The sequence below is a fragment of the Nasonia vitripennis genome, chromosome 3, assembly GCF_009193385.2.
Source record: "Nasonia vitripennis strain AsymCx chromosome 3, Nvit_psr_1.1, whole genome shotgun sequence".
Taxonomy (NCBI): domain Eukaryota; kingdom Metazoa; phylum Arthropoda; class Insecta; order Hymenoptera; family Pteromalidae; genus Nasonia; species Nasonia vitripennis.
This window is the reverse complement of record NC_045759.1, coordinates 10815532-10838065: the sequence shown is the minus strand read 5'-3', so window position 1 is coordinate 10838065 and position 22534 is coordinate 10815532. Positions and strand designations below refer to the sequence as shown.

At 42.2% G+C, this 22534-nt stretch overlaps 5 protein-coding genes across 5 annotated transcripts; 2 read left to right on the top strand and 3 right to left on the bottom strand.

Annotated features, from left to right (window-relative positions):
• Window positions 1–3947: 3947 nt before the first annotated feature.
• On the top strand, window positions 3948–9002 carry LOC100678477 (cuticle protein 16.5-like). The gene is made up of 2 exons (XM_016984629.3): window positions 3948–4638; window positions 8676–9002. The coding sequence occupies exons 1-2, from the start codon at window positions 4282–4284 to the stop codon at window positions 9000–9002; spliced, it is 684 nt and encodes a 227-aa protein (XP_016840118.2). The 5' UTR covers window positions 3948–4281.
• A 1989-nt stretch (window positions 9003–10991) lies between these two features.
• On the bottom strand, window positions 10992–11555 carry LOC103317627 (cuticle protein 16.5). The gene has a single exon (XM_032598720.1). The coding sequence runs from the start codon at window positions 11553–11555 to the stop codon at window positions 11190–11192; it is 366 nt and encodes a 121-aa protein (XP_032454611.1). The 3' UTR covers window positions 10992–11189.
• A 1672-nt stretch (window positions 11556–13227) lies between these two features.
• On the top strand, window positions 13228–13455 carry LOC116416771. Its single transcript, XM_031926339.1, has one exon. It carries the CDS (start codon window positions 13228–13230, stop codon window positions 13453–13455), a length of 228 nt encoding a protein of 75 aa, XP_031782199.1.
• An 899-nt stretch (window positions 13456–14354) lies between these two features.
• LOC116416759 (cuticle protein 38-like) lies at window positions 14355–14905 on the bottom strand. Its single transcript, XM_031926253.2, has one exon. The coding sequence runs from the start codon at window positions 14879–14881 to the stop codon at window positions 14468–14470; it is 414 nt and encodes a 137-aa protein (XP_031782113.1). The 5' UTR covers window positions 14882–14905; the 3' UTR covers window positions 14355–14467.
• Window positions 14906–18340: 3435 nt separating this feature from the next.
• Window positions 18341–20602, bottom strand: LOC100114322 (shematrin-like protein 2). The gene is made up of 3 exons (XM_001602399.5): window positions 20513–20602; window positions 19745–19936; window positions 18341–19364 (listed from the first exon to the last, which is right to left on the bottom strand). The coding sequence occupies exons 1-3, from the start codon at window positions 20522–20524 to the stop codon at window positions 19047–19049; spliced, it is 522 nt and encodes a 173-aa protein (XP_001602449.1). The 5' UTR covers window positions 20525–20602; the 3' UTR covers window positions 18341–19046.
• Window positions 20603–22534: the final 1932 nt, after the last annotated feature.

The window sequence follows — 22534 nt, the reverse complement described above, 5'->3', positions numbered from 1 at the left end:
TACTCGAGTAATTAATTAATACATTAAAATGTGATAATAAATAACTATTTTTGTAAATTTTGTAGGACAGCGAGCTATATTACTTGATTAAAAATGTTTTAGCTGTAAGACAAAACATAATTTTATAAAATAATACACATTACAATCTAATAAATAATATCAAACTTCCATAAAACTCAACGAGGAGGGAGGGGAGGGGTGGAATTTTCTAGCAAGGCTTATGTATTGAAATACGAATGGGAACCAGTGAGTTCGTACTGCAAACTTCACATTCAGCCTGAAAAACCCCGCCCTTTATGGTTTTCATACACAATATATCCGCGAAAAATTTTTAATCACTTAGCTTTTCAACAGAAAAAAACAAATTACAAGGCCAAGAAAAATACGGAATTATGAACTTCAAATTTGTTGTTAATAAGAGTAGATTACTTTGCACAAATACGTATTCACGTATTATTTAATAATGAAAATACATGATGATATATAATTATTTTCATACGTTCTAAAATATATAGACAAAATTGCAATTTTGCGAAAAAAAACGATTTTACAAAAATTTCACGAAGCTTTTATTTACTGCAAACCACATCATTGATCATGCCCACGTTGTCCTTAAGCGCCACGTCAGTGGCGCGACGACTGTTTCGGTACTAGCTTTGAGGCTTAGCAGGTACTTACTCCGCCAACTGTAGCTGTGGAGCTACAATACCTCTCCGTCACCCAATTTGACTGCCAGGGAGGCCGAGTAGTTTTTCCCACTGTCTGTGTAATCGATATGCGCTTTGTATTTCATGAGCAACTCTACGACGCCGTAATCGGATCCAAAACGTTTGGCTATAAACAAATATTATTCCTGATAGTTATTTCTTAATTAATTCTTTCAGAAAATGGATTTTCGTGGAGATAGAGAAGACGGTTCTTCTTTATTCATCTAAACGCGCCTCGCTAAAACACTAATAAAAAAAAGTGTCATCTGAGCTAAAATCACCATCCTAACGACTTTAAATTTAGCTATATGAACAAGAATTAATAGTTAAAACTGGATTAGTGCTCTAAAGCTATGCGATCCCCTATGACAGTTCTTAAATACTTCTTAACTGTTAAGAAATATGACGTTCAGGTGAAATTGTCCGAAAAATTGTCTCCTAAATTAATAAATGATGTTTTAATATCAAACAATCCTTTTATGACTGAATAAAAACAAAATGATATTACGTTTGATTTGCATATAGTTGTATGTGATTGCGGGCTTTAAAATCGTAGAGTGACAAGTCAGCCTGAAGGTGGAAAGAATTAACCTCAATTTAATATAATTTTGAATCGATTGAGAGCAGTTTATAGAATTTCATGAATTTATAAATACATGAATTCACACGATTACGAAAACGCGTAATCTTACCATGTTGAAGAGCTTCTTATAAAAACATTGAATTAAATTTTGATTTGAATATAATTTCAATAGGGAATATATAATGAAGGCATATGAATGAATTCTATCTGATTCTGTCAGTTACAAACTTTGATAGAGTATATTTCATTAAAATACTTGTTATCCAATTGTCTTAAAATGTATCAATGATTTAAAAGATTATCATAAAGAATATCAAAGAATACTAACTATCTTCTATAACACTAAGCCTTAAGGGATGGTCGGAAGTAAAAACACTTTTTTTCAATGATTATAAATCTTCTTAAATGAACCTTTCAATGAAAAACCGGCTCTGTAGTGGTCTAGTGTTAAGTTTAATGAATCATTCTACCAGAAGAAAACGTCAATCGGACTTTTAAAAACCGTTGACCGGTAAACCGAAAATAGCAATTCAACATAATTTTATTAAAAAACTTTTTAAATAAACCTTTTAATGAAAAACTGGCTCCGTACCGGCCTAATGTTGAGTTTATTGAATAATTCTAGCGAAAGAAAATTTAAATCGAATTTTTATTTTTTTTTTAATTCGGAATTACAAAATGCAAAAGGGGGGGGGGCGGTCCACCAACCGCCCTTAACTGAAAATCTATAATTAAAGGATTAATAGTACATTACGATACATGTCACCTAAGTAGCACTGTTTTGCACGGCGTGAGGACTAATTACGCCGTGCAGAAGTGTTACTTAGGTTATGAGTATCGTATCAGTACAGCCTACCTAAGCCCGCTGTCACGCCTATTTGTGTCATAAGCAGTCCTATGTTGCACTGTGAAGTTAGCGCACGAGCTTAGCGAGTGTGGTAAACACGATGCAAAAAGGACTACTTGGGTGACGGATAAGCGTGACATAAGTGCGGGCTTAGGTCACACTGTGTTATAATAGATTAATCTCGCTCTTTTTAAATCCAGTGGCCAAGTTAGGCTTAAAAAAGAGTCAAAAATAGAAGAACGAGTTTTTCCCGAAATCAGGCTTATGAAATAATCTAAAATTTTCACTTACCGCGTATTATATTTTTATACCTTAAAACTTGATGACCGACTATGTTTAAAAAAGTTGTACTACAGCACTGGATGGCATAAATCCGCACCTATGTCACGTCTATTCTGTAGCATAATCCATTCGATCTGAGAAATTATTTTTAACTTTCTATGACTAAGATTAAAACTTTTTTCATGTACTTTTATTTTAATAATAGTACATTATGAGGGAATATTCCCCCATGGGAAAAATCGGCTTTACTCACGTGTTGCAAATAGAACTTGATTCACGACTTAACTGTGTAATGACTTTGTTGAAATGTTTAAATATTTAAAAGATTTAAAAATTAAAAATTTTTAATTTTTTTTCAAATTTTTTAAGAAACTTTTCTGAATTTTGCGGTGAAATATATTGCTTGCTTTTTGCACTTTAATACCGCTTTTCAGGTTAATAAAGTGGCTATTATAGTTAAGATGAGAGAAAATGTATTTTTTAACCAACTTTGACGTACTTCACCATAAGCCATAGTTGGTTGAGTATATGCAGAGCTTCAGATCTAAGCACTAGAAAATTCGTACATAATAAAGTTGCTCGTCAACAATGGCCTCAGCATTCACTAAAAGAAGCGGCTTAAAAATTCTTTCTGGTACCTCAATGTCAAGGATTTTTTTAACAACGTAAATACGAACATTTATTTGTAAATAGAAGTTTTGTGCAATTTTTATTACTGCAATAAATAATGACGAAAACTTTTTTGAAAATTTAATATTTAATACCTTGTATGAGATTTCTTTTTTTTATAAAATATTCATGTTTTATCTTGGATATTAAATATTTTGATTTCCATACAGTAGTTTTGTCTTACAAAATTTATAAAATAAGTTTTCGTTATATTTTATCTTATCTTTTAATCTTTCATTACTCGAACAGAACTATGAATGAAAATTTCTTATCGATTTTAAAATACTTTCTATCCACTTTCATTCGTAGAATGTATTTTTATGACATCAGAATATAGGTCTTAAGAATTTAGTATCTTAACAGTACATCAATCGAATGAAGCGGGAGGGTATATCTTGAAGATCCCAAATACTATTTCTAGTAGATGCATACTTTCCCCGGGTTTTCAAATCTTCACAAATAAGATGTGATACAAACCTTATTCTAAATGACAAGAGTTATTATTAATAAAATATACAAATTCATAGGACAATTTTTCGCATTATTCTTCACCTCGTGCAGCTAAAAGTCACGCAGTTTTAGATTTGGAGTTGCATATCTATATTACATCCAAGGTCCTGCAGGATTAGGTAAAAAATCTACTAATTATTTAACAGTTTTTAATAAATGAGATATTTTACTGAAATTGCATTAGAGAATATAATAGTGCATGAATATAAAAATTAGCATTTCAACAAAATAAAAAGTAATTTAAGGGAACCATAAATGTACGATTGATACCAATTTCGCGTATAAATTGCACAATAAATGTCCCTCAGCCAGATTTATGAACATCCATAAAATGCGTTTATACGCATTATGTGTCCTTTAGCCTGAAGCAATGAACCTCTCCAAAAAGCAAGCAATAATTCACCGCGCAATTTGATCTTCGCACGTTTCTACATAGGTATACATACGTACGTATGTCTCTAGTGCGGCGTTCACCGCCGTCACCATCTTGTGCGAAACGAGCGACCTTTAATCCCCTTCGAATTCGTCCACTGGGCGGGGATCTTTTTCGAAGACATAATTGCCTCACCTTGTACCGAACGAATTTCGTTCACTTTTCTCCTATATAAGAGCCGGGGCTCGACCGAGCTAGCATATCACTCTTTCTTGCACAGTCGAAGAGAACAGTCAAGCAAACAATCACCATGTACAAGTTCGTGATCCTCGCCGCGTGCCTCGCCGCCGCCAACGCCGGAAACCTCATCGGCGCCCCAGTGGTGTCCAGCTACAGCGCACCCGTGGCCTACTCCAGCTCGAGCATCGTCAAGTCTGCCCCCGTGGCCTACAGCAGCTACGCCGCCCCGGCTTACGCTAGCTACGCTGCCCCAGCTTACGCTAGCTACGCTGCCCCAGCTTACGCCAGCTACGCTGCCCCAGCCGTCGTGAAGGCCGCCGGCCCAGCTCTGGCTTACTCCAGCTACGCTGCCCCAGCTCTGGCCTACTCTGCTCACGCTGCTCCGGCTCTGGCCTACTCGAGCTATGCTGCCCCAGCCGTCGTCAAGGCTCCTCTGGCTTACTCTGCCCCAGCCTGGTAAGAGGCTCCCGCTGGACACCAATTTTTACCGAAAATCCACGAGGCTGCACTACTCCATCGACTCGCACTAGCCTAAATTTTATTAAAGGATTACGTGAACGATGATTGCACCTCCCTTCTCGTCTTCTATATATAGTTCCTGCTACTATTTTCTCTGTCTCGTCGACTGTGATCAACAACTGCAATAAATTATTTTTTGTTCCATAAATTATTTCGATTTACTCTTTTTTTTTCATATTGCTCCTTTTCTTGTCCCTTGAATTATACGAAATGTTTTCGTAGACAATCAGTAGTATATTATACAACTAAGGAGAAAAATTGAGTTTTTTACGCCGCAGGCTTAAATCATCATAAGTGCTCAAATCATCGTTAGAGTGTGAATGAATGAGGCCAATTTGTGTACATCTAAATGATTCCCTTCCTATTAGACAGGAAATGTCTATTTTCGTCCGCTGCTAAAAAATGTTCACAAATATTGTGATCAAATTAAGCATTACGACTCAAAATGCACTTGTCAAAAAAAGTCTAATGTATAACAAAGAGGGGCAGGATAATTTCTAGCTCGAGCGACATTTTCACCCTCCTTTTAAGTAGCTTACTCCCCCCCTAGTTGCATAATTTACTATTCATACTTATTTTTATGTATGGCCAACACAAGTAGCTCTTTAGTAAAAATGCACGATTGCTTACCTATTTATTTGATACTTACAATCGCATTAAATTAAATATAATTTTCGCATTCTCTGGTTAGGAATTCCAACGTGAGCAGAGATCAAGCGCGAAAATGAGCAGCTAATCATAGAATTGATAGAGTGAGATTTAAATTACATTTAAGTTATATTTGATTAATTAAAATGTTGAATTACTGTAACTCACAAAGAACCATATTTAATTTGAGATACGTAGTTCGTATGTCCATAGGAATCTTGCCTCATTAGTGCAATAATAGTTGCGTTTAGATATTAATCGAAACTTTATATTATTCCTCTTTCTCTACAAAGAGGAAACCAATCACCTTTACATGTAATAAATATATCTATATACACTCGTCTCTTGTATTTTTCTATTTTATTATACTTGCTCTAATAAGGGACAAACTAATTATGATGTTAATAAACATTACGAACACACACGTAAATAGATGTAAAGTCTATACAGGAATAAAGAATATTTAATTTAAAAAAAAAGAAAAACATTACGAACATAAGAAAGTTACTTTATAATGACAAAGGACATACAAAAAGAGTAAGACAGAATCTGATACAAAAACGCAATCATTGCGGAAAAAGAAACCAAAATTAATCAAAATATGTGATTTGACGCTACAGAGAACCTCGAGAAGCGAACATTTTATATTTATGTTGCCAATGAATTATTGTACAGCTATACCGGGAAAATTTTGGCATTGTATGAAAGGTGTAAGAAACTAGTCCATGGTAATAGCCGGTGAAAATAGTGCTAGCGGCTGTTACTGCCCCCATCGGCGCGGACGGCATTCGAGCAAGAAGGTGCGCAGTCGCCGTTCCTACCTGCGAGGTTAACAGAGCAATCAAGAACTGACTCAATTCGCAACTAAGCGATAAATGGACTAACGCCATAGGGTTAAGACAGGCTAGGGCTCTGATGGGCGACGGCCCACCAGAGGAGTGGCTGCGGACCATTAGGGGCCTAAGCAGGAGCAGGCTGAGGCTGGCCGTTGGCTGGCTGACGGGACATTGGAGGGTAGGACGCCACCTGTGGAACTTGGGACTAAGCAACTCTGGGAGCTGCAGGTGGTGCGAGTACGAAGAGGAGACCACCTCACACCTGCTGTGTGAATGCCCAGCTTTCGCGGGGACGAGACAGAGGGAGTGGGGGGGGTTCCTATGTTGGGGTTAGAGGCGCTAAGGACAAACAGTTTTGCATCAATTTGCCGAGTTGCCGAAGTTATAAACAAGGGTTTATAAAGTAACTTATTGAGCGACACGTCCCCGTGCAGGGGCCGCCGTAGTTCACCTCCGCCTAACTATGACTATGACTATGACTACTGCCCCTAGTTGCACAATATACCATTGCATTCACGAATCTTCGATTTACGAAATTTCGATACATACGATTCATGAAGTATTTTGAATCCAGTATATCAGCTTGTATTTCAGCAAACGTTTCGATAGAATTAACTTTTTTTGTATGCAGCAAATTAAGGCATTTCATAGAAACGTCTCAGTAAATAATAACTTGCAGAATATCTTCAAAGTAACAAAGGAAAGGAGGAATTTGGAAAAAAATATAGCAAATCGAAATAATTTATGGAACTAAAAATAATTTATTGCAGTTGTTGATCACAGTCACGCAATCCTTTAATAAAATTTAGGCTAGTGCGAGTCGATGGAGTAGTGCAGCCTCGTGGATTTTCGGTAAAAATTGGTGTCCAGCGGGAGCCTCTTACCAGGCTGGGGCAGAGTAAGCCAGAGGAGCCTTGACGACGGCTGGGGCAGCATAGCTCGAGTAGGCCAGAGCTGGTGCAGCATAGTTGGAGTAAGCCAGAGCTGGGGCAGCGGTCTTCACGACAGCTGGTGCAGCGTAGCTGGTGTAGGCTGGAGCAGCATAGCTGGAGTAAGCGAGAGCTGGGGCGGCGGTCTTGACGACGGCTGGTGCAGCATAGCTGGTGTAGGCTGGGGCAGCGTAGCTGGCGTAGGCTGGTGCAGAGTAGGCGAGGGCCGGTGCGGCGTAGCTGCTGTAGGCCACGGGGGCAGACTTGACGATGCTCGAGCTGGAGTAGGCCACGGGTGCGCTGTAGCTGGACACCACTGGGGCGCCGATGAGGTTTCCGGCGTTGGCGGCGGCGAGGCACGCGGCGAGGATCACGAACTTGTACATGGTGATTGTTTGCTTGACTGTTCTCTTCGACTGTGCAAGAAAGAATGATATGCTAGCTCGGTCGAGCCCCGGCTCTTATATAGGAGAAAAGTGAAGGAAATTCAAGCAGCATCAAGGTGACCCAATTAGGCCTAAAGAACTATCCACGTCAAGCTTATGATGTACGATGATTCAGCAAGGTTACAGATTTAAGGTTACAGAAGTACGTATTCGCGAATGGCGATTATTTTCTTATTGGAGGGATAAATCCATATTATCTATGCTACTTAGTCTAATTTCTGTTTATTCGGATATATGACAGAGTGCTTTTGATTGCAACGTCAAATTACTTATTCAAATTTTCTGTCGGATGATATTATTATAATTTACTGTTGATTTTGAAAATAGTTTGGAATAAAAATAAAAACTTTAGTACCTAGCGATCTCATATTTTACGTAAACTTGACAATTGTCCGAAGGATGTACTTTTGTTAATCTTGTAAAATCACGAATATTTGGAGCTCAAAATCATTCGAAACGATTACTCAAGACAACTCCAGATACAAAAATATAATATAAGTTCACTTTCCAATGCAAATAGATACGTCGAACTCTATGCATAAATATGAATACCCCACATATTATACAATTCTCTTGTATTCTACGGCGACGAATCCCAAAGCACCTTCGCTTTTACCAAGATACGATCTTTCCAGGCGTACGTCTCGTCGAGTTAATTGACACGCAAATACTCTCTCTCGCTCTCTCTCTCTCCTCTCTCTCTCTCTCTCTCTCTCTCTCTCTCTCTCTCTCTCTCTCTCTCTCTCTCTCTCTCTCTCTCTCTCTCTCTCTCTCTCTACTAATCCGCTCGCCTTGTACCGAATATTTCGCTATTTCGCTAGCCGATCCACCTATATATAAGATCCAGACCCCAATCGATCCAGCATATCACTCTTTCTTGCACAGTCGAAGAGAACAGTCAAGCAAACAATCACCATGTACAAGTTCGTGATCCTCGCCGCGTGCCTCGCCGCCGCCAACGCCGGAAATCTCATCGGCGCCCCAGTGGTGTCCAGCTACAGCGCACCCGTGGCCTACTCCAGCTACAGCGCCCCAGTGGCATACTCCAGCTCGAGCATCGTCAAGTCTGCTCCTGTGGCCTACAGTAGCTACGCTGCCCCAGCTTACGCCTACTCTGCTCCAGCCGTCGTCAAGACCGCTGCCCCAGCTCTGGCCTACTCCAGCTATGCTGCTCCAGCCGTCGTCAAGACTGCTGCCCCAGCTTTGGCTTACTCCAGCTACACCGCCCCAGCTGTAGTCGCCCCAGCTGTAGGCGCCCCCGTAGCCTACTCTGCTCATCAAGCTCATCTGGCCTATGCTGCTCAGCACTCCTCCCTGGCCTACTCTGCTCACCCAGCTCCTCTGGCCTACTCGAGCTACGCTGCACCAGTCGTCGTTAAGGCTCCTCTGGCTTACTCTGCCCCAGCTTGGTAAGAAGCTCCTGGACACCGACCGCACCACAATGCCGACCAAACCATTCCATTGACCACTAGCGCTCTGAGCTAGCTCAGCAGGCGATGGATTCATTTTGTACATTATACTTCCCATCTGTGACACTAGAATTTCTGCTGTTTTATGACTGTCTCATCGACCCTGATCATGATTTGCGCAATAAATATTACTTTATTTCATAATTTATTCTCGTCTTTGTATTTTTCCCTATTATATCATTTACTCTTAAAAAAATTGAAGAAAATCGCTTTTAAGATTCTAAAAAAATACCAGCACAATTCAAAATGTGTTCCTACGGATTCATGTATGCCTCAAAAGCACCAACATAGATTCCAGAAAACTAGAGTACTCGTATTCTTGGCTGTACAACGCAAGCTCTTATGTGAAATCTTGATTCTGTCATACTCTCTTTTGTGCATTACTAATCATCCAATGCTATAAGTTTCTTTCAAATGTGCTTTTGCAAGACGAAAATCTGATGAAGAATTACATCTCCAAAAACTATCAGGGGCACCTATAAACAGAAATGTCTCAAGGCAGAAATGCACATTTCGATTAGTCTCGCAACTGTATTAAATATTTCACAAAATAACATTAAAATCAGATTGTTCTAATTTTATTTTTTATTTTTTTTGCATTAAATGTCATTTAATTAGTCTTTGAATGCTAACACGTTCTTGCGATATAAAAATGATGGCACTAATATAATTCGCGATAAGTAGATATACCCGGACACTAATCAGACATCTCCGCATGCGGTATCTTCGCATTTTATATTTATGAGATCAATATCCAGTTAATTAATATTATTAATATTTAACATTTTATTCATAAAGTTATTTTAATATTTTTCGTTAATCACCGATTCCATCGATATCGATGCATACGTAATTTCGTTCATATCGTGTGCACCCTGGTAGAAGAATTAGCTTAGGCGTTGGCTTGCTTAGTAAGAATAACCTTATTTCTTTCGTTAAGAATAACCCAATTTTCAACCAATTTTAAGCTTATAATGAGTTAATATGCGCGTCGAATGCGATCATAACCTATATAAAGTGCAGCGAAAGAGACAATAACTAAGAACTTCATAAATATTTATGGAAATAAGTCCAGTTTTGCTACTCGGGGGTTTTTGCGGTCGTAGGACACGAATATCGTGACGGCTACGCTCTCCTAGGTACCTGGTGCCCAGGGTGGACAGTATCACGTCGTCTCCTGGAGTTTTGTGAGAATTTGAAATATAATTAGTCGAAACTCGTCACTCGGGAGTTTTTGCGATCGCAGAACACGAATATCGTGACATCAACGCTCCTTGAGGTACCTAGTGCTCAGGGTGAATTGTATCAACATCATCTTCTGGAGTTTTGTGGGAATTTAATAGTAATTAAGTGAAATACGTTACTCACGGATTTCTGGGGCCACTGAGCATGGATATGGTGCTATACTTAAGATAATCCCAGGAGACGATGTTGATATTAGCCTTGACACCAGGTACCTAGAAAGCCATTATCGTCACTTTACTCGTATTCAGTGACCTCAAAAATCCCCAATCAATGAGTCTCGACGAAATATGTCGTTATTTTCCGTAAAACTCCAGGAGACGACGTTGTAAAAATTTAATTGTTCAAATGAGAATAACTAGTTTTTAATATAATAAGCGTGGGAAATGCGATTGATATTTCCGTAATAGCATTACAGGAACACACGCGTTTCCTACTCTATTGATTTTAGTATCGTCAATGAAAATGGATAACAATAATTGTATAGATTATTTATTGAAAAGGGCATAGAATTTTTTGGAGCGATTTTTCGCTCTGATTATTATACTATTTATCAAATTCAGAAACTTCTTTTCACTTGTGTATCCTAATCTTTTAAACTTAAAGCGTACATCTACAGATATGAATAAACAGGTAAACAGGATATCGGGATTCGGGTGAATTTGGTAGAATTAGTAAACATAAAAAATAATTTCTGAATTAAAAACTAGTTTATTGCATGTGTGAATCACAGTAGACGAGACAGGTAGAAATCATCGAAAAATTAACTATGGTTGCGAAGTGTAATGTACAGGGTGAATCCCATCATCCATACCGCGCTTTGAGGTGCTCAAAACGCGAAAAGTCGACGGCGTAGCCTCAATTGTCTCCCAATCCAGAAAGCCATGATTTACCAGGCTGGTGCAGAGTAGGTCTTGTAGAGAGCCGGTGCGGCGTAGCTGCTGTAGGCCAGAGGAGCTGGGTGGGCAGAGTAGGCCAGGGGAGTGGCGTGGCCGGCGTAGGCGAGGTGGGCCGACTTGACGATGGGAGCCGGTGCGGCGTAGGTCAGAGCTGGGGCAGCGGCGTAGCTGGAGTAAGCCAGAGGGACGGGCTTGACGAGGGCTGGTGCGGCGTAGCTGCTATAGGCTAAGGGCAGAGCCGGGCCCTTGATCAGGCTCGAGCTGGAGTAGGCCAGCGGGGCGCTGTAGGCCAGGGGGGCGGCGATTCCGGCGTTGGCGGCGGCGAGGCACGCGGCGAGGATCACCAACTTGAACATGATGATTTCTCGTTGACTCTTCGACTACTGTGGAAGCGACTAATGCTGGGACCGGCCCGGGACCGGACTTATATACCCGAAATGTTTGGTACAAGTGGTACAAGGCGAACGGATTATTATTAGAGGACTATCCGGAGGAGCGTGCGCATAGGCATATTCGTAAAAATGAGCCGGCTGACGTGTAAAGGTCACTTGTCGTATTCTCGCTGTGCGTGTCCGCGCGCCGCGTGTTTGAATCTGATTTTATCGGGCCCGCGGCTTTCGGCGGGCCCAAGGCTGCGCGCAAACGCCGGGCTTTATTGCTCGTAATGCACGAGATGAAAGGACGCAGCATTGTCGATTCTTTTTGTAGCTTAATGAGATTTATACGGCGCTCTTTGTGCGAGATGTACTGCTTGTTCTTTTTCCTCGGCGCCGACGAGACGCGCGCGCGCGCGGGGATAAACATTTTTGTTTTATCAGCCGCGCGCAGGCGTAAAATTGAAGTAATATCCCTGGCTCGGCGCTAAAAAGTGAAAGTCTTATAGGCGCACTCGGCTTTAAGGAGCAGTTGATCTCGTTTTTCTTTTTCTTCTTTTACGCGCGTCGTTATGTGAACGCGCGGTGAAGATTGTCAAATGTGTTATGCAATTCCGCGATGTTTCACGTATACAACAGAGAGAGAGAGTGATATATATATATATATATATATATATAGAGAGAGAGAGAGAGAGAGAGAGAGAGAGCTTGGCGTTCGAAGGAATCTCGAAGCTCGTTATTGTTTTCAGAAAACTGTATGAATGTACAGCGAATGTTCTAATTTTAAAGAGAGCGATATCCGTACAGTGGAATTCGTAAGTGTCTGGCCGGTGAATTAACATAATTAAATTCAATTTCGTGAAAATTCTTGGCGAGCGCGCGGCCTGATGTAAATTAGTCGCGTGAACTCGTTTAGGTTCCCAGCACTTACATTCATCACGTTACCAAAACTCCGGGCGTGACAAAACTAGCGCTAAGTAGTCTTATCGCGCTGTTCATCTCGATCTCACGCGACGCTTAGATCCAAGTAAATCGCGGTTCTTACTCACTCTCCACGAGGCGATTATCGGCACTGAGGAAGACGCGGTTACATCTCACATAGCCCCGTCGATCGCGAACTACCAGAAAACTCCTACTCGCAGCCCGATATATTTGTACCCTCGGTAGAGAAAAAAAGCCTCGGAAACTCCTTACACGTAGGAAAACTTTTTGCGCAGTTCACCATTGTATCTCCGCTACCTGTTGCGCACGTGCGGCGTCTCAGACGCGCCTCAAATCTCGATAAAGGACAAAAAACGCCGCACGAGTCGGAAGACAATGTACCCACGAAAACTTCCGATGGCAAGGACGTCGCCTATAATTTCCAATAACTATCTCGCTCGGCTTGTTTATACTTCTAGCGAGAGAGAAAAAAGAGGCGAGCTGGCTCCCGATGTTACACACTAGATAACGTCGGCTTTCAGCTCCTATTCATCACGTACTTCCCTATACAAAAAGTGCGTAAACAGCTTGGGTGTATACTGTTTGTCGAAAAAAGGGACAATAGATCCGAAAAGACGCACATAGTCGATCTGTATAAAAGAGTCGGGAAGTTCCTTCTAAGATACAGTTCGCTTCTAAGCATCGTCTACCGATCAGTATACCGATCCTCGTCATGTTCAAGTACGTGTTCGTCGCCCTGGCAGCTCTCCTGGCCGTCGCCTCAGCGCAACCAGGATACGTGGGAACCTACAGCGCGCCTCTGGCCTACTCAGCTGGATACAGACCCGCCATCAGCTACGGATCTTACGGATCGGTACCGGTGGTAGCTTCGCCCTATTCCGGCTACTCGGCTCACTCTGCTTACGCTGCACCGGCTTTCTATGGACTCACATATGGATAAGAAGGTGACGAGAAAAAAAAAACGGCGGAGAAGAACATCCGAACGCGAGACGGTTTTTCGCTGACAACCACTTTGTTTGGCTGCACTGGAGTCACTCTAGCTTTAAGGTTTTTGACGCTCTAATAGTTATATTGAGATTTGCAACCATTGTTAATTATGTCTACACATTAATCATCAAATAAATGAGCAGCATTTTGTAAATTATCACGCTGCATTTTTTTCCATAAGCCTTCGTTATGCCTATATGCATATAATAATTATAGTCGGTATTGTAGATTAGCAATCAATCATTCAAGCACGCGCACAATCATTTTTTACCAGACCATCAAAAGGTCGTCAGATTTGAATACGAGACAAAAAGTATGAACCGGTTTGCCTTGCAACACGTGGAGAGAGCAGTTCAATCTCCGAATGAGTACACAGTGCGTAGCATCATTGAAAACCGATCTCATTATCGTTGCGCGTCTTCATTACCATTTGGTCTCTCGAATCCTTTTACCAGCTATCAACATGGCTCTTTCTCTCTCGTGTCAAAGAACTTCACTTAAATTCAATTTAGCTGATTATTCAATTGCTGTCTCTCGGCCATGACAGGTCAATTATATTTTGAAATCGTATATATGTGTCGTAACTATACAGGCTTTATTTTTTGCGATTCATGAAGTTCGCTCGTGCGCGCTGAAGTCTTTATTAAAACGTCGGAATGATCTTTAAAAATTGAGTAGAATATTTCTGATATTTTCTCATTTTATTCAAATTTATTTTTCCCGATTTAACGTCATTGAATCAATGAAATTTTAATGACAATTTAATTGGAAAAACTGAATTTTTTTCTGTTTGTCGACAAGTGACACGGGACATTGTAATAAACAAACAAAAGGTGTACGGTAAACATGAGGTTTATTGTATAAGCTTATCATAATAAAAAATCTGTCTATTGATAATAAATTAATAGGACGGCACGCCGGGCCAGATCTTCTCGGCGCAAAACATCACATTGTTAACAACATCCTTAGTGCACGAGGACGGGGGCAGTCTTGATGAGAGCTGGGGCATGATGAGACACGGCCGTCTTGTATCCGTAGGTGTGCGCGTAGCTGGTGGCGGCAACGGGGATGGCAGCGTGGGCTACGGCAACCGGGGCGTGGGCGACGACTGGGGCAGCGTGAACCACTGGGGCGGCGTGGACGATCGGGGCGGTCTTGACGACGGTGTGGGTGGCGACGACCGGGGCGGCGTGGACGACGGGAAGGGCCTTGACAACCGGTGCACGGTAGGTGTTGTGGTAGCTGGTGGCCACTGGGTGTACGGCTATCGGGGCAGCGTGGACCACTGGGGCGGCTACCACTGCTGGGGCCACTGCGATGTGTCCGGGCGCACCGTAGGCGCAGGCGATCAGGCAGGCGAAGACTACGAAGGAGTTCATGGTGATTGGTTGGCTGTTTTGAGGGTTGGGCTGAAATTAAAAAGAATTGTTGGTATAATGTTAAATTGCAACGTGTAATAAGTTCACGACTTGATCTTTCGACAATTTTTTAATTTAAAAAAACGGCTTATGTTCACTACGACTATTGCTAACAACGATCTCCAGGAAATCTTACCTTCGAAGAAGACGCTACGACTTTTGGGTCTGAGAAGCGAATGATGCTGGATCGAGCTGCCCGACGAGTTTATATACGTCTCGGCCGACCCGAAATTTGGCCTCATACATCAAGACACCCAATGTACCAAGTCCTCACTCTCGCTCTCTCTCTCTTACTCTCTCGTACACACATGCAAGCGAGCACTCAGCTGGCGGTGACCAGATTCGAGACGAAGAAAAAAAAGGAAAGATGCTTCGCAAACATTTCGTGACCTACGTCTGCCAATCTGGATTTTTGGTGAACACAAGCGCGATGGCCTTGAGAGCATTGCGCGATAGCGAGATCCATCGGCCGACTTTTTTTCCCAGAAGGCGAGGCGAAAAGGGCGGGTGAGCTCGCGCCAAATTAACTTTTTGAATGCTAATATTCTCGAGAATTCATTTTTGCGCGATTGATACGCACGTCAAAAAACCACGAGAATAGACGAAATTGAACTTGGTAATGAATATTTTTTCCATATAGAGTAGTTTTTGTGCAATTTTATTGGTAATTTGTGGATGCAAAATTTTATTTTTACGTTTCTCCATGGTACAGCATCGATTGTAGCTAAATCGTAGAAGAAAGAAAATGAATTCATAGTCAACTACTCGTCGATAACAAAAGAAGCTCATAAGAAAAGCGCCTGTAATGCGCAATCAGTCTGAGATTTACTAATTGCCTCGCTCATTCTGTAGAAGCTCTAAACGCGTGATGTAATGCTCTAAGCGCCACATAACGATTTCACTTGATTGATTCCGTCCATTACAAGCCGTATACTTTACAAGGTAAAGCATCCAATTTGTTTAGGCTATTGCGTATTCATTTTCGGCGAAAATAAAGAACGGAACAACAACTTCTACTAATTCTCAGAACAATCGCGAATACGAATGATAAGCATTTCGATTAGACAGTATAATCTCGATTATGGGTATGGCTAATAATAATGTCTAGACATGCGAAGTATTCAAAAGAAGTTTTTCATCAAAATTCATTGTCATTCGCAGCAAATAAGAAATACGAGCTCGGTCGCGTGAATACATTATAATATGAATATGCCCAAACATTAGATCAATCAACTCTGAACGGACCAGTATGCGAAGTGGGTAAGAATGAACCTTGAAGAGAACCTCACTTTCTCTTTGATTAGGTTTAACTTTGACAGGAGCAATTATGTATCACCCGGCTAATCTGATAGTTTCCATCAAACAAGAGGCCATAATTATATAATGCCTTGCGAGCACGTTAAATAAGAGTTATAACACCGGCTTGACCTTCTAATATCGTTCGAACAAAGTACATCTGTAAATTCGATGTATCGCGTACACTTTTGGATTATTTTTCTTCTTTTATCGTCGCTATTGAAAATGATCACCTACAAAAATCAAGTCTTGGCCAAATTTTTGTAGCTTCTCATAATATACCATGATGTAATATAAAAATATGTATCCATCGTCTGGGTGCAGAGAGAAATATAACGATAGTCAGGGTCGGCATTGTTCGCAACGCGACTGTTTTGCATAACTGAATTTCGTTCGAGTTTCTAAGCTACTGTTTTCAAATCGCGAACTTACATGCTCTGTATGATAATGACACGTTGTCCTGTCTGCAACCTGTACGTTGTGTCACACAGTTGGCACCAGAATTCGCATAATTTCTTTCCAAAATTGCGATTACAGCCTTTTCGATGTTGTATAACATTGGACCTATTAACGCTTACCAGCGAATTTTTGGGTCAATGCACTCGGATGAATTCCCAGATAAAAATATGCCACTCGTTATAATACACGACGCTCGTAGAGGTGATCAATTACTTTGGTCTGCTCTAAATGGCTGTTCAGAATAAATAGCAGTCAGCCGAATTCACATAGCCGCGGGCCTGCAGCGTATACAATGAACCTATACTCGGTGAAATATTACCGAAACAATGCCGAGTGCTACCGAAAACGCAAACAAGAGCAGCACACGATTAAATTAAAGCTCTCGCCAAATAAACCCGAATCATCGCGAAGTCTTTCTCCCGCCCTGCCTTACGCAACGACGCCGTGCCGACGTCCAACAATGACCCATCGCTCGCATCAAAAGGAGTCACATCAGCACACCTCGCCACGTAATAACTCAAAAAGAAAAGCATCGCCGAAAAGCATCGGGAATATAGGTCAGTTTCACGCTCTCCGCCATCAGCAGCAGCAGCACATTTCCACATTAAAGTCGCGCGAGCAGCGCAATGCATCACCGGGCGAGTAAGTGCTACAGCTGCGATGTGCTCGCGCGCGCGCACAAGAGGTCATTAAACGCCGCCGCGGAGCTGCCGGTCGCTCGCGCGCGTCATCGAAAAACGAGTTCGCGAAGGGAACCGAGTACCTACGCGCAGATTTCACAGCGAGATCGGCAGCGCCTCAGCCTTGATCTACTCTTGCTCCCGCAGCCTCGCGATATATCGAGAGGTTATTCGCTCGTTATTTTATTTTTCACGAGCGAAGGCTCGATCTCTTTTGCTCCTTTGATCGGACGATGGGCTCGTCTCGACGACGAAAGGACCCCTTTGTCGCAGAATTGATATTCGGCGATTTCGTCGTATAATGGAGTCGAGTAAATGAAGTTTTAATTCGAGATGAAAGCGGAGACTTGGTAAATGAGTTTTTGAATTTTGTAAGTATATTATTGTAAGCGTTATCGCGACGGTCGTTCGAGAAACTTTTATGACCTGTATCCGTCTGTTTACATTTGCATCTCGTGATGTCGATAACAAGTATCTTTTCGTTTCGACTACAGGTTGCTCCATCGGCATAATGAGCGCGAAATTAATTGATGACTTGAGAAAACTTTTCTCGCCAATCGTTTTTCGTAGAAAAATCATAATCCCTGTGAGAATGAGTTGAACGACTCGTATAATGTGCAAACAAATTGAAGCCAACAATAGTAAGACGCAGATAACCGGAACAAAGGTCGGCTTTCATTGGCTGAAAACAACAGAATAAAAGCGTGAAAAAAAAGTGCGCGATAAAGTATGAATAAAAAAGATCGAGGAAGACAAAGCAAGGATAAACGTTGCTCTATTCTTGATACGTAATTTATATCTGGGAAAACATGGGTGTTTCCTCGCTTACGGTCCAGTGCCTTTTAATGGCCCGTAATTATACTGCATTTTAATAACTGAGAAAATACGCAAGAATGGTCAGTGAAAAATTTCTCGTTACCACGCGATTACTCATCAACGGGAATGATTCCGTGGATAGACCAGCACAAGAAACAAACACTCAGCAAATTAATAAAATACAATTTTATTTATGTATGTTTTTTTTCGTATATAATACATGCATCAGGACAGATTTCCGCGACATTTTTACAAGCTCGAATACAAAAGAAAAAAATTGCAGCGTCGAGGCGACACTGTTAACACCGAGTTCCGATCTCTCCAAACTCATTAGCAGCATCTCCTCGAGTACACGGATCTCCGACTCGACATGAAATTAAACAAAAATTTACATCCGAGTCGACGGTGTACAGCGCGATCACAAGTAGAGAATCGAGTTTTCCGCCGTTAGGAAAAGTAAACGCGTGTGTGAGTGTATAGATATAGAGAGACCGAGAGGACCTTGATGTATAAGTGCGGGTCTCGGATTCGTAAAAGTGTCCGGAAACGAAGGATTCGAGTTGCGGAATATACAAGGTATAGAGTGTACAGAAAAGCCCATAATCGTCGATCTCTCTCGAGAAATACTGGTAGAAACGCGCTCACGCGCGCGAACCCGTCGCCCGTCATCGAAACGTCGAATAAAGTATATAAATATAAGTAAAAAAATTTCAGTTATAAAAAAAAAGTCTGAGGTACCCGTTTCGAAACTCGGGCCTCGCCACTGCCGTTCGCGCACTGTGTATACATAGACATGGTAAAGCAATCGATCGATGTTGACTCGTTGATTTTTGGTGTGTGATTAAGTACTCGTCCTCCCCGAGTCCGGCAGGCTCTTAGTTGTAGTGGTTGTAGATGTTGTGTCCGTAGGCGCTGACGCCCCCGAGGGAGTTGTAGTAGCTGTTGTAGCCGAGACCGTATCCGCCGTAGCCGCCGAGACCGTATCCACCGTATCCGCTGTATCCGCCGTAACCGTGGCCGAGACCGTAGTCGTAGTCGTTCAGACCGTATCCGCCGTACTTGTAGTAGCTGCTGTAGGGCGAGTAGGAGGCCGCGTAGCCGCCCAGGTAGGTTGGGTAGTTGTAGGCCAGCTTATTCAGGGGGTTGGAGTAAAGGATGCGCTTCGCGGACGGGTAGCTTCCGTAGTAGACCGGCTGAAATGAAGAAATCATCATTTTTAAGAGGAGAAGCGATGGACTATGGCAATTTTTCATCGGTTTCCCGGGAGAGAGAGAGAGAGAGAGAGAGAGAGAGAGAGAGAGAGAGAGAGAGAAGGAGGAATCGGTTGAATACGGCGTTGCGCAAACGCGGCTCTGGCCAATGGCACGTGAACGTAATGACTGACACCGATGTGTACACAAAGGAATGGCCTTCATTTTAGGACCCTAACAAATGAGCGCTGGCTTTCGTTACCGCTCATTAATATAAATATACGCTGCACGCACTGCTACGCGTTATACTCGCGTACGCTTGAAAAACTCTTTTGATGAACTTTTTTGATAAAAATGTCGTCTTTCAAAAATATAATACTTACACTCCATGGCCTGTAGGTGTTCGCGTAGCTGGTAGCATAAGTCGGCGCGTAGCTGACGATGGAGCCTCCGTGTCCCAGGCCATATCCTCCCAGACCGTAACCGTATCCGTAGCCGCTGCCGTAGCCGTAGGAGCCGAGGCTCGAGTAGAGACCGCCGGCCGAGGCATAGGCCACCAAGGCGAGAAGGACGAGCTGTAAACACACCAGGCGCTCGTTGCAGTGTCGACTGTGCTTAGGTGGGTATGCTTGCGCGCTCTCGTTATGAGGCCGCTCGCGTAGTCGGTCAGGAATTTACTTCGAATCGATTTTTAATATTTCGCCGAAGGTGCGAGGCGTGTTACCACAGACTCGTGTGCGAGTCTTGTCTGATGCGTGGGAAGATTGATTTTTTACTCACAACTATAAATGACTTTTGAATTTATTGAGATATTCTTTCAAGTGTCAAGACTAGTTTGTAATTGGATCGCGTTGAGAAAAAAGTTTTAATTTATGAAAGAAGAAAAAGGTGTTCGATATATTTAAATTCAAAAAAGTTCGAAATGTGATCTCACGCTCAAAATATTTGTTTCTTTCTATGGGAAGAATTGATTTTACTAAAAGTAACTCCGAGATGATAAAAAAATATTAAAAAACTTTGCGAAATCGTTAAAAAAAAATCACACTCTCGAAGCTCACACACAGCCCGACCGACTCGCCGATACCGCAAAGCTTAGGAAGCGCGCAAGCTCGCTCAATCCTGGACGCGTCCGTGAATCAGCTCGCACTTACCAACTTGAACATCTTCAAAGCTGATCTAGGACTTCACTAGAACACACAGAGAGCAGTACAGTAGACTGACTGTCCGAAGCATCGAGTCGCAGGCTTATATACCCTAGAATCGCGGGCGTCGTCGTTTTGCATCTAGCGTAGAAACCGCAGCGACACAAAAAAAAAACACGCGATGCTAGAGACTCTCCTCTCCGGGTGGTTGACAATGGAGGGAAAAAACTCTTGCCCCTTCCACGCCAGTGCAGGTGTCATTAGACGCGGCGAAGGCTCCAGGGCGGGGTAATTCGCTCGCGAGAGAGAGAGAGAGAGAGAGAGAGAGAGAGAGAGAGAGAGAGAAGAGAGACGAGCCTCCGGTGCACTCGGTTGCAGCCACCTGCTATACGCGTGTCTGTTTACGTGTGTGCACGATGGGTACAAAAGCACATCTGCATAAGCGCGGATCGATCATCGCTGTACACCGCGGCCTCGAGTGATCTGTATCGGCTAGGTGCAAGGAACGACGAGGTCGGAATCATTATGCATGGATATACCCTGGAAATTTATGGAAAAGAGGAGAATCACGCGGGAAAATTCGTTCCCGCGAATAGACGCCGCCGTCGTGAGTGCCGAGGAGCTTTATTATGGTGATTGTAAGGTGATTTTTTTGCACGCGCTGGGCTGGACGCTTCTCTGTTGTAGGTCGATTCGATGAGGTCGCCGTTAAAGTAGGTACTGAGCCTGTGTATGCAAACATAGGCTCGTTCGTATAGTTATGCCTAATTGTGCTCTCGGCCTTTTTCTCAATGCAGAATGCGGTTTACGAGAGCGATAATGGTGCTGGAGGATAATGGCTGCCATGGGTGTTGGATATTGTCATTGACAACGTGCTGTTTCTACAATTAAAATGGTATAAGGAAGTCGGGGACTGTCGTAAAGCAGACTATTTATGCAATGATCTATTTACTGGTAAATTTCGATATTCTCAAAAAATAATAATGCAACATTAGAACGAATGCAGAGACTATAAAACTTCCCTTCCGTATAATAATAAAGTCAAGTCGTTAACATAAGCTTTGCTAGCTTTCGATTCCTTCGAATTTAAAATCATATGCGTTAGGCATAAGTCGGTTTTTTTTAAAGTCGTATTATGATCAGCAGAATATTCATACGCTGATACACATCCTACAGTGCACTGCAGTAAACTGCAGAGTCATGATCTAGTGCAGCGGGCAAATCAGATAAAGCAGTAATCGTAAGCAGACTATTAATACAAACACTGCAATAGCTACCGCGCGCGGAAAGTCGTTTATCGTTAGTCGCGCGCATACTTCTCGCGGAAATGCATTCTTTCTAAATATATTGAATTTATTGTTCGCAGTTTTGTTGAAAAAAATACTATCATTCACATAGAAACCTGAAAAAATCCGCATCTCCGAGAAAATTTCAATATTCCAAAGACCTCAAGGCACTGCATAAAACGCAGGCTCGCCTTGAGAAGCGCTCGCATTTTCTAAAAAATATTTCATCGAAGCCACGATGCAAAACGTATCAGGATTCCTCGAGCGAGCATCCATCGATCGGTTAAGCGAAGAGCAAATTGTACGACCACTGCATCGGCGAATAAAAAATGATCCTGATAAATATGTAAGTATGCAACTATGGTAGTTTCGTAGTTGCAGACTTTTTCATCCGGTATAATTGCTTTATTAATAAAACGCGAAGGCTCGGCATTCTGATCTCGAAACAACTGCAGCGGCAGCCTTCGTCGCCGCAAATGTATTATGAAATATAGCTGAAGAAAATAAGAGCAGAGCATCCGTTTTCGCCTTGTGCATGGTTCTCTCTCGACGCCTCTGTTACGCGTCGATTTCTGTAACGATAACGAGAAATTTTCCCGCAGTTCCGTCGAATTCGGGGTAGCACAACAAAACCGGCCTCTTCTTCTTCTTCTTCTTCTTCTTCTTCTAATTTCCAAGTAGTAACAGACGAGAACGATCAGACACCGATGACATAAATCTGTGCGCTGGCAGTTTTCATAACCGA